This window comes from Oenanthe melanoleuca, chromosome 1A (genome assembly GCF_029582105.1).
Source record: "Oenanthe melanoleuca isolate GR-GAL-2019-014 chromosome 1A, OMel1.0, whole genome shotgun sequence".
Taxonomy (NCBI): Eukaryota; Metazoa; Chordata; class Aves; order Passeriformes; family Muscicapidae; genus Oenanthe; species Oenanthe melanoleuca.
Window position 1 is genome coordinate 36,674,715 of NC_079334.1, and position 22,989 is coordinate 36,697,703.

Genomic DNA, 22,989 nt, shown 5'->3' on the forward strand with positions numbered 1-22,989 from the left:
GTTAGTGGTAGAATATTTTTCCAGAAGAAGTGTGAAGAAAGTCAAAGTATGTCCCTAGAAAGCCACAACATGGGCATCTCGCTCCTGGTCTGCTTCCCCCTTCCTGTTACGTTGTCTACTTGAGAATAAACTGCTTTAATTCCAAAATGGTATTACATGGGGGAGTGGCAGAGAGGAGGGGGTCACATCATCACAAATGAAGAGGCAAAACCTTCCTTTCCAGAAGGGATTTTATAACCCCCAGCTCTCTACTCTATAGAACTCCTTTCTAGAGCATTCAAGACTGAAGGACAGAAGAATGTGAAGGAAAATGTTCCTGTATTTTGGCATTGTGTCTCCAGTCCAGTACACATGAATGATCACAAATTGTGTCAGATGAGGACACAGGACTGAGGGGAAGAACATGGATTACCTAGTCTAGCCCCTTACAGTAAACTTAAATTGTCATAAAACATATATTTTATTTTGTCCCAGACAAAGGAATCTTTTCTTAATTTAAATCCAACTGTCCAGTGCAGTCACTGAACACTACAGCTTCAGACAAAAGTACCAAAGTCAAGTTCAAAGGGCTTGGTTCCAGAGACAGCCAGGGCAGGTCAGCTCTGTAGGCAGCATGGGCAGACTGGACCTCACTGAGCACTGCCTGGGGCTGGCAGTGTTGCTTCAGTGCCCACAGCTCTCTGAGATGGTTCTGCACAGCCCAGCATTGTGCAGTGCCTTGGTTACATGTGGTGATCCTTTGTAGAGGGAAGTATTTGGTGCATAATTCTTTAATGCTTGATGACCCCAAATAACAGTAGGTTTTTTCCTTCAGGAAGTCTTTGATTTTCTTTAGAAATCTTCTGAGTATGGGTTTTCTTATTAATTTCCATCTTCCTTGTGCTCTTAGATCCTCTAAGCAGAGTGTATTTGAAACCAAAAAATCCATCTGACTCCTTGAGTACCTACATAAATGCTAACTACATTAGGGTAAGTAAATGTACACTCTTCATGTACTTTTGAGAAAATATTTTATTTGCCATGTGAATACCTGGATTTGCCAAGATGCCACTTATTTTATTCTTACCCATCTTCATTGATAAATCCAAATCTTTTTGTCTACATATGTGTGTTAGAAATAGTTTCATGAGCCATTTCTAACAAAGTCACATAGTCATGAATGTGCAAAAATGGTTATAATTAAAAAACGTATCAAATAGTTTATAAAAAACAGACATATTAAATATACACATGTGCCTAAAACTCTTTGTTCACATTTTACTCCCTGTACTGGTCACATGATACAATGACAAAACCAGCATGAACCCTGTTGGAAAGCAGGATTTCTAAGTGTCAGGTATGCTATAGTCCTTCATCACACACAGACAGACACACAGACACACACACAGACACAGAGCTTTCTTGAACTCATTACAGAGTTTATGCTAAATAGACTACGAAGAAACTACTTCAATCATATTGTAGGAGTGTAGTCCTCTACCTGCAAAATTAAATGTTTTCTTTAGAGTTATTATCCAGACCCTCAGCTGGAATAAAGGTAATAGTGCAATGGAAATTTGGCTACAGAACTCTACAGTGATGTTGCTTCTCCAGTTAACAGTACATTAATATGTAGGTACACAACACCATGCCTTTTACCCTTCCTCACTTTGCATCCTGTACTTTCAGCATTTCTCATGAAGACATCATCATGTAACTAAGCAGAGTGGCTCTATTAGGACAGCAACACATCATATCCAAGAGCCAGACCATATGTTGAGTCCTCTGAGGTCTCCCTTTTCTCTTATGCCACCCTTCACTCTCACATGTGGTGATTCCTCCTGCTAACACCAGTTGAACTGTCAGCAGCTGTGGAAAGAAATGCAACCCAGCAATGAAATGAAATTTCACATCCATGTATACAAAATCATTGGGCTTGTGGGATCCTGGCAGACCCGTCTTGGACAAAGTATGTTCAAGCAGATTGGTGAGTGGCAGGAGGACAGGTTGTGCCAGCTGAGGATTATCCCACTGGTTCATGCAATGAGTAACAGCTCTCATGGAGAAAAGCCCCAAAAGGAAGACCCAAGGCTAGAGGCTCCCACACCACCTCATGCTGTTCTCCACTCACTCATTCCCTTCAGATATTGCCAGGCTCTTTCCTGCATTACTGTTGGGCACCCTGTCACTGCACAAAGTCATAACCTCTCCTTTTCATACAAAAAATAAGAAAGTGTGTCTTACTTGTTTTTCCCATTTCTTCTTGTCTTTCCCTCTCTTCTGCTTTCCCACTGTTTGCCTGACCTTTCTTTGACCTCCTGAATGCTCACGTGTGTCTTGGGACTCCCTATACTCCCTATATATAGGAATATATATGTATATTCCTATAAAGTCTCATAAAGGTGCTTCTCCCTTAGAAAACATGTATAGCAGAGTCTTTGACTCCACAAGAAATCATGTATTTTAAAGTTGTTTCCTGTCATGAATCTTTGTAGATACCAGTTTTATGGTTCTTTTCTTTCCTGTGGCTTGTTGACTATAAACTAGCTTGTAAACACTGCTGCAATTTAAATGATAGATTAAAGTACCACTGGATGAGAAAAGTCCCAATAACTTAATGAATGAAGTTAGCTAAAAGAAGCCAAGTAAACAGGAAAATTTGAGAGGATTTGTTGTATTCTCAGGACCATTTAGGTTCATCAAATTGGTTTCCAGAGAAAAAACTGTTCTACTGAAAAATTTCTGATCTGCTCTACTTTTAGTTGTAACTTCTTTCAGTTCAATTTTTTTTTTTTTTTTTATTTCAGATTAATTTTCCTGGTCTTTCTGCTCTTTTATTCATCTGAAATATTGATTGATCACATGAATATAAAGTAAATGCTTTTGTGTCTGTTTCTAAACCAGGGATATGGAGGTAAAGAGAAGGCTTTCATTGCAACTCAGGGACCCATGATTAATACCGTGAATGATTTCTGGCAGATGGTTTGGCAAGAAGACAGCCCTGTCATTGTTATGATCACAAAGCTGAAAGAAAAAAATGAGGTATGACAACTGGCCAAACTGAGAAATTATTCCTATGGCTGCATACTATAGAAGGGACTTCAGAAGATATGGAAGGAAGCTAGCAGATAACTAGTTCTTAAATAATCTGTTAATAAGATATGTGAAAAATAATGAGGGGGTAGCTAAATTCACCAAATGCAACAGCCATCATAAGCCATTATGTGTTAAAAAAAAATTCAATTTTCTAGATCTGTGCTGTTGGGTTCCTAACTTTTTAGAAAACACCTCATTTATCTGTTGGTCACCACCAAAAGATGGACTTTTTTCTTGAGTCCAGACTTAGTAACGATTTCAACTGCAGGTAGGTGCCTCAATCAAGTGTCAGCCCAGTGCCATGCAAGAACCAGGGCTGTATTTCCCCTGCTACACTCACACCCCTGCTATTCAAACTCAGATGCATGGTGGTAGAGCAACAGAGTTTATTCAGGCAAAGTTTCTAGTCTGAGTGATCAAAGACCAAGAGTCTGAATGCATTCCCAGGGCTCAAGCTCACTGCTCCATTTAAATGTGCACTCAGTAGACATTCTCTTTTTTCTTCTGCCCCTGACTGTTGCTTCACTCTTTCTCAGCATAAGTTTGGACTTCTAACATGAATGTAAATTCCAGGGGATTTTAAGAAACTGTATATGAAAAGTAGATTGGTCCTGTAAAATGTCCAAGAGCTTTTCTCACACCAGGTGCCATTTTGCACTAGACTGTTCAAAGGTGTTCAGAATCCCACATTTAGGATTAATCATGAAAGCATAGCAATCAACCAGGCTAATAGACCAAAAAAGTGAGTATTTCACTGAGGAAATGCTGACTGTTTAAACACTCACATCTGACACCGTGGAAGAAGAATGACTTGAAAGAAGTGCCCAGTGGTTTTCATGGTGTCAGGAAGCTCTGTGTTTACCTGAGTTACACAGGCTCTAGGCACTGGTGTTTATCAGCATTGTTGTGCCTGGCAATGGTGATTTCCTCCACACAGAAAGGGTGAGGAATCTCAAGTCGTTCCCAGGCTATATAGAGGCTGTGTTTGTGCAAGCTGTCCTGTCTAGAAACCTTAGTAGCTCTCCCACTGTCAGCAGGTTCCTCCTGAAACCTTGCTTGCCATTGAAAAGAAAGCAAACTCTTTTTGGCCATGCTCAGCATATTATCTTCACTGTTAAAATATTTTCTCTCTTAGAGAAGGTAAAAGCAGATCTTATTTAGCATAATAGCACTTGGTATTTTTTGCTTTCTGGGGTCTGCTTTGTTTCCATCATTTTCAGGGAGGTGCATCTGCAGTACGCAGCCATACAAATACCTTCATATCTGCAAGCATATTTAACCACTCATCCCTGAACACACTCACCCCTGAACAAATAAACCTCTATACCTGACTCTCATGTATAGGCCATGTTACTCAGTTGATATAACACAAGTCAGTCTCCATTTGAGCTGTGATGTACTGTAATGTATGGAGGAATATGTAATGAAGGAGCTCTCAAATGGGACACATGAAAAACACACATGAAAAACCTTAATCTCAGCAATAAATTAATTTATTTTGCATAGGAAAAATTATTTTGGACATTAGTGTCCTAGTTCAAGATATTGATGTAACAAATTTGCATTAGCAATGGAGTTTGTATGAAATAATTGCATACAAAGCTTGCTATAGAGTTACTTCTGTGTATCAGATGAAAAATGGTTTAGAATTGCTGTGCTAAGTATGAGTTTCTGCAAGATGGATGAAGTATAGAGTGCTGAGCAAAATATTTGTTTCAGCTGTACAAAGAAACCATGCAGAAATTTGTAGAACCTGTGCCTCAGAACTGCACAATATCTGAACAAATTGAAAATCTACCTGTGCAAAGAGAGTCCACAGCAAAGGAACTTCTGCCTGAATAACTGGTGAGAAATTTGGAAACTAGGCCACAATTTTGGGGTTAGTATGAGGAAAAACACATGTCATCTAGTGATCTAGGTACCCTCTGTGGTCACTGAAGAGCAGTAGTCACCTTTGAAAGAATGAGATAATTCAATAACTGAAGGTAGCCATCTCTAATTCTGTACTAATATTCTAGGACACAATCCTCTAAAGGTTTAGACACAAGGCACACATGATTTTCATATATTACTGAGTTTAGTCAGAAAACTGAGCAGTGGAATTTAGATAAATACATGGGTTGTAAGAATGTCACAGACATATATATGTATTATTTCATAGAGAAGCTTATAGACTTCTGTTGCATCAGCTGATTTTTGTCATTGAGCTATATACTACATAAATAATAAGCATTTTTTATGCCTTCAAAATTTACTAGCAACATCAGCTGTTAAACAGGAAACATATTTTGGGAAGTTTAAGTAAGGAATCTTGTACAGCATTCTGCAAGAAGAGTGAACTAATACTGCCTGATGCATCAGAGTATTCAGATAATGCAAATCTCATTGTCAGTAATTATCTAGGACAATTTTGTTAACTCAGTGTTTAAAGCTCATGTCATATTTCATATAACAGTTTTTCCCAGTTGGTCTGTATATGGTCTACCCTTATATATGTATAGCCAAGTAGATTTTGGAATTCAGAAATTCTACCTTTTACAGACTTCACATAAGCTTCTTTGAAGATTACTTATTAGTTAAGTTTAGTATTGGTACCATAGATAGGTTTTGGAAGAACTTAGGAAGATTTGGTGCTAACTGTGAGGATTTCAGTATATGAAGGCTAATCCTGCAAACCCTCTTAAAATGTACCTCTCATGCTTGAGGTAGTAGAGACAGTAAATAGAGGGCAGGAGTAAAAAGGGATTCTGGAATTGAAGCTTTGCTATTGTTATTCTTTGCTGTTGTGTTATTGGGACCTTTGATGTGTAAATTTATAGGCATAGCTATATGCAGAAATACCTCAGAAGCAGAGTTGTAGTAAAGCAACTGCACAAATATTTGAGAATTGTTGAACTAATTTTGTTCAGGGTCCAAATCCAGAGAATGTAAATGCAGTAAATCCCATGTCACATGGGACATCCTTCTTCGTTTGGCAGAACTGGGGCCAGGCTGCAACAGGCACAGTTCTGCAAGTTGAAAACATTGACTGTGATAAATCACAGGTGCCAGCCCCAGACAGAAGCAGGGCAGATCCCACGCAGGTCTGGAGACCCTCAGGAGCAGTCCATGGAGCTTGGCACCCAGTGGGCATGGGCCAGGGCATGCCAGGAGACAGGAGAGGGAATGGAAGGAAGCCCAAGCCTGCAGCCCTGTCACAGGGGGAAGGACAAAGGCTGAAATCAACTAAAAGTCATGTGAGAGAGTGTTTCTAGTATAAACTTCCTGTTTGTCAGGGAATATTTAGTTGGGGGTGGGGAGGGGTCGTGTTTGGTTGTTTCTGATAAATACTATGTGCAGTGCATTTTTACTGCTTGCGGACATGAGGCTGGACACCAGACTCCTCATCCACTCTATCTGATGTTTGAACAGGTTTAAAATGTACCTACTAGAGAAGAATTTTCCTTTATGTCCAAGTTTACTTTTGTTATTATGGTCCTGATATTTTGTATATTATTTTCTGTATATCTGATAATTTTACCCCTCCTACCACCAGCTTTTTTCCCCTTTTTTCAGTTAACTTTCAAAAACATGTAAATTCCCCATTCCTTAGAAGCGCTTGCATCAACTTATCCCACCTGTATTTTCAAGGCTATTTTTAAAGCAGCAACAAACAGTATTTTTAAAAGATGCACAGCAACAGTGTTAAAAATAATCCATTGTATCTCACTAAATGTAGACAGACTGTTAAATGAAAGTTATTTTAATGAACAGCCACATTTCATTGTCCACCCAGTGCAAGTTGCCAATTCCAGTTCTGGGAAAGAGTCAAGAAAAATACTATTCTGGAGTGCCTGAATGCTTTGTAGTGAGCGTTGCATGCTCACATTTATCAAGAAGTCTCAGGAGTTTACTCAACTATTGTTGGTTGTCAGGGCACAATTGTGTATTTAGACTTTTCTTTTTCCCATATTAGCACTGAAAACTACACTCCCAGGGAGGGGCATGAACTGCAGATCTGGCAGATGATAGTAACTCTATGTGTCACATGGGTAGCCTGTGGAACTTGTGAACACTCTTTTTTGTACAAATTTCTGAGTATTTTCTTGCCATTCTGGATCGGGATCGGGGAGACAGCAAATTTAGGATGTTCGAGTAGTTCTGCAAAAGACAGGATTTGAATGAAACCAGTCAGAATGGCCAGCATTATTTCAGGAAATGTGACTTTCACACACCTTACACTATTAAGGTAATGAGCATCTATTTTTAGAAAAGTATTTATACAACTGAGGTGATTCAGTTCAATCCACTATTGGGTTATCAAGGAGCAACTTAAATATCACACCTGGTGGTAAAGCCTTGCATCTCACTGGTTGTTTTTCTGGGTCATTTTTAGCAGTAGTTTCTGGTAGTAATGCTTTAGAGCAATTAATTATATTAAAGAGATTGTTTCACTTTGCTACTCTCTATCTACATGTGTACCAGTTGCTTCAGCAGGAGTTTGTGAGGAAATACAAATGAGGTCTTTCTGGGATTCCTATTATTGTGGAACTGTTCTCTTGGGATTTGGGGATTTTTTGTTTGTTTGTTTATTTGATTGGTTGGTTGGATTTTTATACCTGTGTACTGGATATTAAAACAGAAGGTTTCCTTTAAGTATTGGGGTGTTTTTTTATTTGATGAATGAGTTGGACTGGGCAGCATTATTTCAGAAAACGTGGCTTTCAAACACCTTACATTCTTAAGGGAATAAGCATCCATTTCTAGAGAGGTATTTATACAACAGAAATATCTGTTTTCACATAGCCTGTGGAGATACTCTAATGGAAATCGATACTGAAGACTGGAAGATAAGCAAACTATTGCAGGGGAAAAATAAAATTATTTATCTTGTAAATACTATTTCTTCATCTCTGTTTTAGTAGATGCTTGTCAGATAAACTGCTGAAATAGTGTAACAGTATTGATTCATTGAGAATTCTGTATACAATTTTTTAGCTCTGGCAAGACTGAAAATTTTTTTTTAACACTAATTTCCAGAAAGTTATATAGTAAAACAATTCAGGTTCTTCAAAATACTTTAACATGCACATTAAGCCAAATTGAGTTTAGTAAGATCTAAGGACACATTTACATGCTTTCTTGTATCAGGACCCAGGAGAGTAAATATGATAAAAAGTCTTGTGAGCAGAGGGAAAATTCTGAATCTCTCACTCAGAAGAAAATCCCATTTGGAAAGACAAAACTTCAAAAGTTGAATTTTAGAGTTTTCTGGAGGAAAAAACCTCTTCAATTTTGAATGTGGAAAATAATTCCTATAACTGAACTTCACTGAACTTTTAAGAATAAAAACAGCTGTGCAGATTGTTCTGTGGAAGAAAGCTACACTGAAAAACTCAGATCTTGAGAACCAGGCCTAAGTCATTCAGTAAGAAAAATCTTGTTTAAGAATATTTCTGATATAAATAACACTTCAGTTGAATTCATTTGGATTTTGTAGAAAAATATATTCTATGTAAAAATTAAATATGAATATGGCTCCAGGATCCAGTTTGTTGATGACACTGATGCTTGCTTTCCAGAAATGTGTGCTTTATTGGCCAGAAAAAAGAGGAATCTATGGGAAGGTTGAAGTCCTTGTTAACAGTGTGCAAGAATGCAAAAACTACACTGTCCGTCAGCTGACAATAAAGGTAATAATCTGCACTGAGAATGCAGAGCATTCACAATGCTCTCTTTTCTTTATTGGTAAATGAACTTAAAGTGCTGGCTTTTTAAAAAGTGTATAAATTTTTGCAGGACAGGCTATGACAGATGCTCCTCTTCTGAGTTAACTCCCCATATTACACTCTCATGCTATCATATTGGCCTGCTGCTCCTGACAGAACATTACAGTAAATAATAGATTGAGAAAATTTGTTCAGTGTTTCAGCCCCAGCATTGAGAAATGAGCAGAAGTCACATCCAATACAAATTACCCTAGCCCATATTTAGCCCCTTGTTGAAGTAACTGTTAGCAGACTCTGTTGGAGAGAATAACTGAACAAACTGGGATATTTTACTGATCTAGAAGGGCAGTTCTTCTGCATCTTTAGCTTCAATACCCTTGTAATTTTAGTACCAGACCCTTATGATAATGACCTTAAAAGGTAGAAGTACATGAGAATTTAGAGATTCAGAAGCCCACACCAAGCTATTCTCTCTAGATGTTGTAACTGATATATCACAGACCTCTGACAATTCCCAATTGACAATACAGTCATGAAGTCAGTAGTCAGATGGACAAAACAGAGCTTACACAGCTGGAAAAGCTGCCAAGTTTTCAGGTGCACAAACCCTTCTTACAGTTGAGTATCTAGAAGCCCATCAGTTCTATCCATGGTTGCATTCTCTAAGTCTAATACAAAAAATTGTTTAATCTCTCATAACGTTTTTACTGTTTTTTTACCATAACATTGTAAGAAATGAAAAGAACACAGTTGTTCATATAAAATCTTTGTGTTGTTTTCAGCAAGGGAGTCAGTCCCGCAGTGTGAAGCACTACTGGTACACGTCCTGGCCGGACCACAAAACCCCTGACAGCGCCCAGCCGCTGCTGCAGCTCATGCTGGATGTGGAGCAGGACAGGGTGGAATCACCAGGCAGAGGCCCTGTCGTTGTGCACTGCAGGTAATTAGCCAGTCCTTCTCTTCTGTGACTGCCTAAAGCAAGGCTACAGCAAACTGAGTCAAATAGCCCTTCTAAAGAATGTGTTTGGGGAAGAGCAGAATTCCCCAGTTCCTCTTCATGCTAATTGACTTTTTCAGTTCATTTTTGAGGATATGAGTTTTGATAAAAATTCCCTTGTTGTTAGCAGATCACTTCTATTTCTGCTAATGAACTCTGCTTTTGAAAGACCAGCTGGAAAAATGATTTTCCTTTTTTTTCTTATTTGTGAGATTTGCTTACTTTTTTGTCTTGTTGCATGATTATATACCTAATTCAGATTCAGTGCCTGATGACCAGTAGGCTATAGTATTGCAAAACAAGTCAGTTTGAAGAACAAGCATCAGTAAAAATTTGGAGACCAAAACACATCAGTGCTACAATTTGTGGACATTTTCACAAAAGCAGTTGGTTGGACATTCAAGAGCAAAGTGTTATTCAGTACTCAAGGATAGAGTTTTACTCACATAAATTATAATGCACCAGAGAATGACGTTCTAATAATTCTAATTTAATTATATTTTATTGCTTTATATTGATTCATTACCCCATGTTGCAATTTAAATAATAAGAAGTAACAGTGGATTTGTTATATTGGTGGAAAAAAGTAGATGAAGCAAAACAAAAAGTAAAAATAAAATCAGTGTTTTCTTACTTAGTTTGTCTCATAATGGTGATGATACATCTCTTAGAGTTAGGATAATACTTTTTTTTTTCCTAAAAGGGCATTAAATCAGAACTTTTCATCTCAAACAATTTTTTTCCAGCTCCATATTTAGGCGATTTAGAGAAATGGAAGACAGATTTGAACCACCAATAATTTTTGAAAACTAGAATGTGATGAATAAGCAACTTTCCCAAATTTTATGCAGCTGCATTTATCAGGAATTTTAGTTTCCCTAGCAATGCAGAAATCTGTGGATGGCTGTTGAGATTGCCCCTTTTCTAGTATGGATCTTCAGTAGTGAAGGTCTTTATAAGAATGGGATGTCTTTCTGAGATGAGTGATATGACACTGTAAGGTCTGTAAGCATGGGCAGGAATTTTTTAATGATTAATGAGAGATATCATCTCAATTGAGATTAAGATATCATCCCAGTTGTAATTAAAATTCATAGTTTTTCAGTCACAACCCAACTGTCTATACATTCACTACACTATGGTCTACAAATCTCACGCTCCATTTTCCAGTCTGACCATTTCTTCCCTTTTTGTCTGAGATGGCTATGAAGATCTGAACCCCATATTCATGTTTTAACTATTTTCCTCCAATTTTCCTGCCATTCTGCATGAAAGCCATGACCTGCACTGCATTCCAAATTACTTAAGCAAGAAACAGAATGGGGCAGAGATTCTCAAAGTTGTTGAGGCCTCAGGGATAAAAATAATGCCAAAATGGCTGTTTCCCAGCAGGCATCAAGAAAACCTGGGGAGCTATGGCACCAAATCCTTCACCATCCTGCAGAATCACAGGAGAGAGAGTTAACTCCATCACCATGGGTCTAGGTCCTTTTTGCCTTCATGGTTAGAGGTATGGTTAGCAGAACCCCTGTATACTTTGAGGGCTTTAAACCTAAAGTCTGAATGAATTTTGTCTTTAGGTTGGCTTCTCCCCCTTTTCAGTTCATATTTCCATCATTTGCTTGGACTGAGCCAGAGAATACTCAGATTTTTTAGTGCTAATGAAGCTTGGTTTTCTTACTTGTATGCAATCTGAAAAAATGTAAGCCTCACATTTACCCACAAATGGACTGCTGGAACAGTGCACACTTTCATTTCTTTCTATGAAAGTGAGCTGAGAAGTCAGCCTTGCTGGACATGCACCCAGGAGCTATGGGTTCTAGCAATTCCATGTTTCATTTTTTTTTTTTTTTTTGTGTTTTCATATCTATTTAGTGTTTTCCACATAATTCCTTGATCTGTGAACTTCATTCTCCTGTTAAATTTTGCCTTCTTTTCAGTGCTGGTATAGGAAGAACTGGATGTTTTATTGCCACAGCCATTGGTTGTCAGCAGTTAAAGGAAGAGGGAGTTGTAGATGCATTGAGCATTGTCTGCCAGCTACGAGTGGATCGGTGAGTTCCAGAAGAGCCACAAATCAGTCAATGATTTGGAAATCATTACCAAAATGATTTGGTAATGATCAGTAATGATTCAGTAATGATTCTCAAAACATTTTCACAGTTGAATGCTGCTTTACATGAAATGGCTGCCATTGCTTTTGGTGACTTTTATGATTACATTAACTGAATGGTATTCAAGGTAACATTTGTATTTAGGTCCTGAATAAGGAATCTCTTTTTTTTCTGGGTGAAACTTCCATTTAATGAAATTCCTCTGAAATGACAACCCTGTAGTTGCTGGGCACTTGTCACTTCTCTTTCCCCCCTGCCTCTAGAACTTTCTGCTTGTTGTCTGCATGATCCCATTAGGACACAAGAAAGGTGAGGCAATCTGGAAACAAGGGGTTTTCTTTGGGACTGGACTGATGAAGAAATCCAGGCTTTCTGAATGTGTAGTTTCTTTGAGCGCTGGAGAAAGATAAATCTAATGCTGTTTCCTCAGCTGTGCTGGGTGCCCTTTTGAACTGAGTTGGAAAATTTACCCAGCCTAAGAAAATGCCAAGGCATTTGTTCCAGACTTTTCTGAAGTCAGATCAATTCCCTGACTGAATTCACAGCTTGGGAGCAGGAACAGTGTAAGCCAGCATTGTTGTAGAGTGCTTTGTTTTGTGAAACTATGGCTGAAGAGGGATTTGTGTTTTAAAGGAGGATGTGGGTATTGTGCACAATAGAAACTGTTGGTTGGGTTGTACTTTTCTTTCTTATTCTGCTTGGAGAAACAGGATTTTGTATAAAGTAAATAAACAGGATTGCACCAAGAATAAAACAGTCTCCTATTCTGTAGGTACAGGTCATATAATCTCCTTTCAAGTATATTAACTACTTCTGACATATGTGTCTTCTTTAAATGAGAAAAATCCATAAAGGTGCAAATGCTGAAAAAGAGCTGAGGTTAAAGGGTTAATACAGATTTTTTTGTGCTGTGAAGAGCTCTGAAAGGTACTGGAACCATGAAGTGCAGAAGGACCAGAATCCACACATTTCGCTGTGTTTATGGATCATCTCCTCATCCTTCCTTTCCCATGCTAGACATTGTAATATGATCTTTACAGGGTGACATGAGCCACTTGGAGTGTAAAATTCTCCAAGGGGAGTTATTGACCTAAAAATCTTAGCAACAAAATAAGAAGGAATGGCTGAGGGAAAAGTGCTTACGCTGTTTTAAATTACCAACTGCAAATTTCCAACCCTCTTTTCTGAATATCTGTCTTATTGAGGAAGGTTTGAAGTGTTCTTCCCCATTTTAGTATTTCTATTATGAGAGAATCTTTTTCTTATTGCTTTTTAAATCCATTATAGAGAAGTGGTCTCAGCTGCCTCTTTTAATATCCCTATTTCAGACATAAAAAGCAACCCAGATTTTCAGCATTATTAACTGACAACACAATTTTATTGAGTGGATCTGCCTAATGAATTTTCTTTTACATATTAGTATCCTAGATAAACTTGGAAAGAGAATGGAAATCTGACCCAAATATAACATTCATAATAGCAATTTCCATGACACAAAGCTTGTTATAAGAATTGTTAAATATTGTGATTTGTACATTTCTGTATTTTTTCAAGTTTCAGATTATATAGACTACAGGGATCTTCCTTCATATTCTCAGGCATTGTCTGAGGAAAAGAGTATGTCTCTGTTGTAATTTTTAAAGACATTTTTCTGGATAAAACTCAGTAACCCAAACCTGTCTTCTCTTTTCCTTTTTTCTTTCCCCAATTGGCCATATTGCAGAATGACTCTCACTGACTTGGCAGTCAGTTTATAGTCACAATTATTAAGGCAAAGCTTAGCAGCCCCTAAGACTGCAGAAGCCACTGCCAGCCCTATCAGATCATGGGTCCATAAAGTGGCCAAGTGTCAGTGTTACATGGACAAAGCTCAATGAGACTGGCCTCCCCTGTGCCACTTCTGACATGGTGGCCATTGGCAGCTGCTATGTGAGACAGGGTCATTACACATGTCATGAAGCTGGCAAAATGAACTTAAATGAGCACAGTAGACTTGGCTGCAAGTGCTGGCTGTGGCCATGGTGCTGTTGCAGTGCAGTCACCAGCACACCAATGGTAGCAGTGGGGTACAATCGTGAGCAGAGCAGGATCAGTGCTGAGGCTGTCTTTCTCATTTATGTTGGCCAGCAGCTGAGCTCCAGTTTTTCCTTTGTGCATCAGATTGCCCTATAAAGAAAAACCAAAAAATGGATATTTTAGCAGAAAGCAGAACAGGGCAGTTTTTATCTGACCTGGGATATTCAGGTGGTACACTGAATATTTTATCCCTGGTATCCTATCTCCACTAGGTTCCTGGCCACTCTATCTTATGCTCAGAGCTGCATCTTACAAACACAGCTTACTGATGGAATGAACACATTCAGGGATGTCCACTCACATGTGGATTTTTTATCATGGGTGCATGGCCACATTTCTACCAAAGTGAATCAAGCAATAGGACAAAAGAAAAGAGCTGACTTGAGTGGCTCACAAGTGACTTACCAAAACATTTGTATTGCCCAGCATTTTCAATGAAAACCAAAGAAGCACCCAGACAAATTGCAGATGGTGACAAAAAGTTATGCTGGAAAATATTTTAATTAATGGCCCATGTAATTCTCCCTGGAAACAGAGTTTTAAACAGTGCTCCAACAGGGATTGAGACAGAACAGAGCTGTTCTTAGGTAGGGTATATCCAGGTACCTTCTTAGCTGTTTGGTGTAAGTTAAGGGGTGAATGGATCTGACATTAATCATCAGTGCTGAGCTGATATGAGAAAGTGGACCATCCACTCAAAATATTGGCCCAGGATGGAAATACAGCATGGTCTGTGTGAATTTGTAAAGAAACAGACCCACTTGCTTTTTTCTCCAGTTCATTTTTAATATTTTGCAACAGAAACAGGAAATGTTTGATGTGAGGTATCTTCAAGACTTACTGTGACATTGAGAAACTTTGCACATTCTTAACCTTAAAGGCACATTCTTGGAATGACATCCGATAACTTTGCTCTTGGCTCCTCAGACAGGATGAAAAGAGTTTCCAGTGTGCGTCAATTCATTGTTTAAGTGTTTTGACTAATGGCCTCAGGTTAAAAAAAAATAATCCCAAACCTTGCATCCCATTCATTCTGGAGCAGACTGCATGCAGCTGCACTAGCAGCAAGCCAGAGGGCAGGGTAAAGGACCCTTTATGCACCCACTGCTGCCCAAGCAAAGATGGTCACAGTCCCTGGGCCTTCAGGATACCAGGGTCTGTTCTTCCAGGCACCGGCCCAGAGTCTCAAAGAAGCAGAGAGCCCAGCAGCTCACAGAGCAGCTGGCAGTGCAGGCTGGCAGGTAGACAAAGGCTGCACACCCAGAGGTGCTGTAGCTGTGGCTATATCCCTTCTGGGCTCTAGGGACGTGTGAGAGGAAACCTCCCTCCTTGAGCAAATTTCCTCCTGAAATGCTCTTCCACACAGACATTTCCACAAGCCAATTGCATAAGAACAATGGTAAGAAGGACTTGGGATATTGGTAGATGAAAAATTGGACATGAGCCAGGAGTGTGCACTTGCAGCCCAGAAAACCAAGTGTATCTTGCTGCATCCAAGCAGCATGGCCAGCAGGGCCAGGGAGGGGATTCTGCCCCTCTGCTCTGCTCTGGTGACACCCCACCTGGAGGGGGTGCATCCAGCTCTGGGGTCCCCTGCTACAGTGGATCCAGAGAAGGGCCATGACAATTGTCAGAGGGGCAGAACACCTCTCCTGTGAAGCAAGTCTGAGAGAGATGGAGCTGTTCAGCCCGGAGAAGGATCTGGAGACATGTTTTTGCTGCCTTTCAATATAAAAGGGGGCTTATAAGAAAGACAGAGAAAGCCTTTTTACCAGGTTCTGTAGTGACTGGATAAGAGATAATGATTTTAAACTTAGAGAGAGTAAATTCAGATTAGTTATTATGAAGAAATTATTTACTTCTCCATCCTTAGAACTGTTTAAAGCCAGGTTGGATGGGGCTCTGAGCAGCTTGGTCTTAGGGGAAGGTATCCCTGCCCATGGCAGGGGGTTTGGAGCTCGGTGGTCTTTAAGGTCCCTACCAACCCAAACCATTTTGTGGCACTATGTCTCAATAAATCCCATGTATAATAGCACTGACAAGGCTAAGTTGTCTGTACCTCTGAATAAGATTTACATGCCCTTAAGCTGACAGAGATAAGGACTGATTGCCCATGCAAGGTTCAGAAGCATCATAACCTCTGAATTGTGCTTGCTAACACAGGGCAGATCAAGGTGCTGGGCTCAGCCCCCGCCAGTCCTACACACATTTTCTTGGGGGTTTTACATGTTGCTTTAGCACTGAAGAGGAAAGAGCAGAGATCACCACCACACAGCCTAGTGCAGCCAGAATTGTTTTAACCTGCCCTTTTGGCTAAGTCCTTCCTGGATACACTCTCTTCCTCCACCCCTTCCACACAGCACAGCTAACCTGGGAAGTGCACTCCCTTAGAGAACATCTTGGGGGAACATTGATGAGGAAGGCAGGAAGGGAAGCTGTTTGGAAGGGGCTGCGTGGGCAGAGCAGGACACAGCAGCAGGGAGGAAGGAAGGAGACTAGGCAGCACAGAGGACCAGAGCAAAGCCCTCCCATCACCTTTAGTATCTCTCTGCATCTCCAGGCAGGGGACAAGCACAGAGGAAAGCAGCTGAAGGCAAAAGGCAGCCAAGAGTTATGAATTTGTGGATGTCTTTGTTGGCAAAGCTACAAGGGCTGCATTTTGGGCTGGAAGGGAACACTGATTTCTTCCTAGGAATAGCATATCATGATAGCCATGTGGCTCACTAAAAGGTGTTCTATATTCGCTCGAGCTCATTGGAAGAACGCAGACCACTGGTGGCTTGATTAAAGAAGAAGGTATTATTTTAATTATGATTTTCCTGCCATAGCCATTTAGCCATCCAGTAGCACTGAATAAAAGGACCTTGTGTTGTAGATAACTTTCTCTAATACTGAAGGACAGTACTTGAGGAAATTTTACCATTTTTCAAATAGCTTGGCATATTAGTACCATATTTGTTGTTAGGGATCTCGTGAGATTTTCAGACCTGCTCTTGCAAGATACCTGGCTCCAACAGTGCTCTGGATCCAAATATCTCACAAATTTAAATGCTTCAATGAAGATCTAACTGAAGCCAGATGTGACACATATCTTAATGTCTTCCTTCTCACTAAGGCCATTTAGTCTTTCATTATACCAAAGGTAACTAGCTGCTCCAGAGTACACTGAGGATGAACCTGGGGCCTGTTTCTAGAAGCAGAGTAGATTTCTTTGAATACCCTGGCAGATGAGATAAGTAGAATCAAGTAAACTTGAGGCCTTGCTCCATGAGAAGGGAGACCTCAAGTACCTCAGTACTGACAGAAAGAAGCTCAGTTTAATTTCAGCTCTAAATGGTAACACTATCACATCTACCTCTAGTAGGATATCACCTTCTTACCACATTGAAACTGGCACTGGAGATGTGGGATGGGACTTGGTCCTCATACTTAGACCTGAAAAACTGATTGTTATCAGATGAATGTATAAAATGTAGGCATTTAATGCAAACTGGCTGCAACTAATTCTTTTTATGGTTAGGTTAAACTCTTTTGCATTGTTGGTGAAATGATTCACCGCTGTAAAATTTTGTAGGTGGTGGCTGTTCGGACAGGATGCATTGTAGGCGTTAGAAAGAGGACAGGAAGAGCTGTTCTCTGCACAGGCCATCTGCAGGTCACAGAAGGTTACATTTTCAGTAAAGGACAAAAATGAAAGGCCAGATTCTGTCTACTTCCTTGCTCCATCAGTGGTAATGCTGCATTCATGTATCTGGCCTTTCTTGCACAAGGGATTGAGCAAAATCTCTTTGAATATACCGAATCTGAAACATAGGTTTTAATACTGTAGATGCCAGATGTTTTCTTCTGTAATCCTTAGTCTGATGGAACTGGGAATTCTTCATGTTGGGCATGAGCTGGATGGCATAAGTTGTGAAGAAAGTTATTCTGCTCTGACAAAAATCTTCCACTTACTCAAGCAAATTAAGTCAAAAACTGAGAAAAGGGCTTGTGTCATCTGGTGGTCATGGGGCTGGAAGGAGCTGGTGGGTGTTGCAGTCTTAAGAAATAAGATTTCAACGCAGTGTGTTTCCTTTCCAGGGGTGGAATGGTTCAGACCAGCGAGCAGTATGAATTTGTGCACCATGCACTGAGTCTGTATGAAAGCAGACTTTCTGCAGAAGCTGTTGAGTGAAGGAGGAGGGTAGAACCAAATGTCAGTCTCTTGAGGTAATTTGCTTCATTACCTACCAGCAGCTTCTTCAAGGAGTTTCCTGCAGTGGGAGAGACGGCTTTGAGGCCAACTTCTGAAAGGATTGTGGACGGTTTGGCAAAAGTACAGAGATTGCTGGACCCTTACTATATATGAATGTATTGTGAGCTTCCCAAAAATGATTTATAAAGAAGGTACTGTACTGAAACTACACATGGATTTTGTGTATGTATCTAAAGGTGGGTTTAATTCTGTAATGCTGATATCTGTCATATGGAATGTATGTATGTGCTACTGCTGCAGTCAGATGGACATTGGGACTTCTACAGAAGAAATGTTTAACAAGTGTATAAAAGCTTTGACGTTTGCAAACTGTCTTGTGAATGGACTGTCAACTGTACTGTAAAGTGCTATTACTGATTATGTGGTGAGCTTGTTTCTTGGCCACATAATATTCTTGCTGCTAAAATTGCAAGTGTTCAACTATGGATTTAAAAAAAAAAAGGAGTTAATAAAAAAATAAAATCTTGTTTTTGAAAATATTCAAAAGCAGTTAATATTTTATATGGAAATACATGTTCTTCATACTATTAACTATTAAATGTGTATTTACTGTAGGTCTTACAGAGCAGTTGCAGAGCACAATGTCTGTTATTCAGTGTGTATGTATTTACCCTATACTGTTGATTGTCTTAAAACATGCTTCTGCTACAGACCTGAATCCAGTGTATTTGTAAATTGTGTAAGTCATTCTACTTTTAAAAGAAACTTTGTAGCATATATTAAATGGTAAGGATTTTAAATATTTGTCTGTCTTTTATTAATACAGAAATTTTTGCATATGTTGTTTATCTGCTCTATTTCTTTCAGTAAGAGATAGATGCCTTTAGTGATACGGACTCTTCCATGACAGGTTATATGAGAAAGAAAATGCTGCTATGACTCTTTCCTTTATTGGTCTGTAAAAGTTTGTTTTTAAGAGATATGCGAAGTTGGCATTATGGCATACAGCACTGGGAGGTCTGTTTACAGGGTATAATGAGTTTTTAATGCAGTGATGTTGACTTTGCTTCATACTGCTAATAAATTACCCTTAATATAAAATATTGACTGAAGTCTCTGTTCTTTCCTAGAGTAGTTCATGCACACACACTCTCGTACCCCCATAAACAGGCTCAGCCCAGCACAATTTGGTTAGCCTCCACCACGGCTTCAGACCACTTGGGAACCAATCCAGAGGACACAGGCAGTCCCCAGTTGACATGGAGCAAGGTGCACCACCTGATGGGAAGGCAAACCCAGCATCACTTGATTCCTCAGGGGGAGTTTCTGTAAGACCTGGTACAGATGCCAGAGCTTTGCCTCCTCCTCTTCCCCTTCCTCCCCACTCTCCACTTAGCTTTTAGAACTTGTGGAGTTATAAATATATTGAGATTTTGCTTGATTGCATATAGTTACAAAAAATGCATGTTTTTCCCTGCATAATATAGAATATACTTAGTCAGCAACATCCTGATGACCTGTAGATTTGTAATAGTTCACAGGCAACAAATTGCACAAAAGTATGATCCCCTTTCTTTTACTCTAAAGAGATTCAATAAAATCTCTTTTAATTTCCCAGGTGTTTGAAAACTTCTCTTTTGCTTGTATTTTTCCAAAATAAACCAACTAGTAAACTGAAGAATCATATAAAAGGACAAAGTGCTGTAAAACCCCCCAAAACAATTGAATAGAAGGAAGTGCTCGTCACTGACTTTTTCCCCCATGAAGGCACATTTCCTTCCTAGCCTTCGCTTCACTTATCTGAGGTGGGTTTTTTTAAGAGAAGCATGGGGAGTTGCTAGAGGGAAAATGGATTCTTTATTTCACGTCCTGGTTTCTACCTGTCTTGCCCTGACATTCTCAGGTAAGTGTCTCTCCCCACTTTCCCTCTGCTGAATTGCTCTTTCTGCCACTGAGCAGTGCCCTCTGGCACAGCCAGTGATTTACAAAAACCGAGTCACCTCTTCTCTGGGCTTCGTACCAGAGGAATGAGGGGCAGGGCCAACATAGCCCGTTCTGTTTAGATTCCTTTCCAAAGGAAAATAAACGTCTTCTTCTATGCTGGAGATACTTCTGTTTTTAAGAACATCTCCTGATAGAAAATCCAGGAGCTGAGGTTTTGGGGCAAATGCTTCAGAGGGGACATTACTATCTTTTGTTTCTATTTTATGAAACTTCAGAGACAAGAACTTTCTGTAATGCTTAGTTAGAAAATTCCCAGGTCTGTAAAAACAGGGGAATGACAACATCAATTGAGGGCAATAAATATATATTTGGTTTAGCACTTTGTAACTAATGGGGCTGGAAATGTTTGAGTAACTGAGATTAGAAACAAAGAACAACCTAAACATGATATGGCAGGGAGGCTGCATTTGAAATAACCAGTTCTGTGTTCTGTAACAAGTACACATTTTGCATTGGTAACTTTCTGAGGTTTTGATTAATGCACTGTAATTTTCTTCATTTGAGTACCTGGTGTTGACCTTTAAGAGTGGTGACACAGAGAGCTAATCTTATGTGAACTGGAATGGTCACAAAGCTAGCAGCTAGAGACATTGGAATAAATCCAGTAAAACAGATGTACTTCCTATCAGTAAAGAACCTCCATTCCTGTAACACAGGCACTGAGAGACACATAATTTGTAAATATCCTCCTATATGTTTCCCTCAGAAACATTATGAATTTTACTGAAACAATTTTTAGGCAGTAAATTATATTTTTAAAAGTCTGTGTTGTGAAACTGAAACTGAGACTGAGAACTCATGTAGATCTCTGTATGCTTTCCAGCAGGAGAAATGAGGAACTGGTGTGTGAAGTTAATAGCTCTTGGATTTCTTTTATATGCAGTTTATTTTTTTCTTATTTTTATAAATAATGAAAGTCAAGCTAACCTTGCCACAATAGCTTGGGGTTTTGCATTTTCATTATTTACATTACCAGCACATGCATCACATGGGTGTTGTGTTTGAAGGGTTTTTTTAAATAGGTTAAATTTATGGGAAGTTTCATGAAAAGTCCAACACACAGAAAGTGGGAAGAGAGATTTATTTGCTGATGTATTTTAAATCATTGAGAATTTGCTTTTTGTCAAGTAAATAGGTAATCTATAATATTTCTCTGGAATTTTCCTTTTTCAGAAGGGTTTCTGATTATCCATGTGCAGAAGCAGCAGTGTCTTTCAGAAAAGAGAGGAGTCATTATGGAAAAGTGCAATATGACCAGCATGAACCAGAAGTGGCAGTGGATGGCAGATGACAGGCTCCTCCATGTGAAGTCTGCCCAGTGCCTGAGCATCTCTACGCTCTCTGCTCTGTCGTCTCGCAGCATCATCACTGATTGTCCCCAGGCAGTCAGGTGGAACTGCCACGAGGATGGGCTCCTGAAGGTGGCCAACAGCTCTCTTTTCCTCACAAAACAAGGTCAGAAGGTAATGGCCAAGCGGAGTAAAAAATACCTTCATACATGGATGCAGCTAAAAGCCAGCGAGACTGGAAAACCTGTTTATGTAAATCTGTGCTCAAAGCAAGGTGAGTTATTCCTTCCAAAAAATATCCTGGCAGTTTTGGTAACAAAAATGTCTCTGTTAGCTAACTCAAATGTGAAAAATTATGATATTTTATTCAGACAGAAGAATGTTTTTCACAGTTGAAAAGAGTTTTGAGAACTATTAAAGAACAGCTGAGATGAGCGCTGTGCTTCTCACAACTGGTGGAGTTTTTTACCCACTTTATATTTTCAGGATGTCTCTTGTTTTGTCTACTCCAATCTTTGGATCACTGTGCTTATATGTAGCTCAGCTCACTATTATTGTGTCATTTCCTTTTTCCACATCTAAACTGTGGATACTGATTCCTAGTATTTTTCAATAATGTGGATGCAAAGAAGTTCTCCCCATTCATTCTATCATACAAATCCAGATTCAGTCTGTCAAGAGCAAGAAGACATCTGAAAATCAAACACATTTATTTCTCTGATTACCCTTAATGCATGATTAGAACAGTCATGGCTTACACATTTACGTGTTTATTCAGTGTGTGTAATTTTGCTCTTGCTCTCTAGATGCCATATACATGAGAACACTCAAAATCCTGAGGATAACAAACTGAATCAAAAGTCTCAGAAATTCTTGGAGTAGTTGAAGAGCAAAGATGCACATACCTACAGACACGTAGCAGTGTATCTGTGTAGTTGTGGGTTTGCATATCCATGGCAAAATGGAAGGTACAGTCTTAATACTGCTTGATAATGCTTTTTTCAATGTCCCATTGTCAGTCCTTCCTGGAAATCCTATTAATACTGTTCTTGTGCACTATTAAGCAGTTCTTCATAGTAAATAAGAACAACCTACAGACATCTTTTTACTGTTAATTCTTGTCCTTACGAGGTTAAAAAAAAAAAAAAAAAAAAAAAAAAAAAAAAATTTATGACCCAAAACTGTTGCATATAGCCAAGTTTTCAGAATGTTTAAACCAAATCCTCATTCTTTCTAAACTCCTAGTTTTTGTAAGACAGGGTACCATTTTTTTCAGCAAATTTGCACTTGCAGAACTCTAATCATAGGACCAGGACTACCCACCTGAGTGGGGGTATGAAAGGACAGCTTGCAGAATCAGAAAATGGAAAAGTGTCCATGATGCCATCCCAGCCCTCCCATATATGTTAGAGATTAAAAAGGCAAAATCATTTGAAGTCCTGTGGGGTGCATATGGCTTGCATATTCAAGGACACTATGAACAGTTCAGATGAGGTACACAGGTAGTGTTATTTCCTTTAGATGTCTGGAT

The 22,989-nt window shown here is 39.3% G+C and overlaps 2 protein-coding genes across 4 annotated transcripts in view; both read left to right on the forward strand.

Moving 5' to 3' along the window:
- PTPRR (protein tyrosine phosphatase receptor type R) overlaps positions 1–19,260 on the forward strand; it is a 141,168-nt gene extending 121,908 nt beyond the window's left edge. Inside the window, exons 9-14 of the mRNA XM_056482107.1 lie at positions 890–969; positions 2,884–3,021; positions 8,637–8,747; positions 9,566–9,723; positions 11,721–11,834; positions 18,051–19,260. Of these exons, the coding sequence (XP_056338082.1) occupies positions 890–969; positions 2,884–3,021; positions 8,637–8,747; positions 9,566–9,723; positions 11,721–11,834; positions 18,051–18,144 (695 nt within the window). The 3' untranslated portion in view covers positions 18,145–19,260. The remainder of the gene's footprint in view (positions 1–889; positions 970–2,883; positions 3,022–8,636; positions 8,748–9,565; positions 9,724–11,720; positions 11,835–18,050) is intronic.
- A 700-nt stretch (positions 19,261–19,960) lies between these two features.
- The window catches only part of PTPRB (protein tyrosine phosphatase receptor type B), a 60,277-nt gene continuing 57,248 nt past the window's right edge, over positions 19,961–22,989 (forward strand). For all 3 annotated transcript variants that reach the window (XM_056512232.1, XM_056512240.1, XM_056512249.1), the window contains exons 1-2: positions 19,961–20,068; positions 21,343–21,732. In XM_056512232.1, the coding sequence (XP_056368207.1) occupies positions 20,014–20,068; positions 21,343–21,732 (445 nt within the window). In that variant the 5' untranslated portion in view covers positions 19,961–20,013. The remainder of the gene's footprint in view (positions 20,069–21,342; positions 21,733–22,989) is intronic.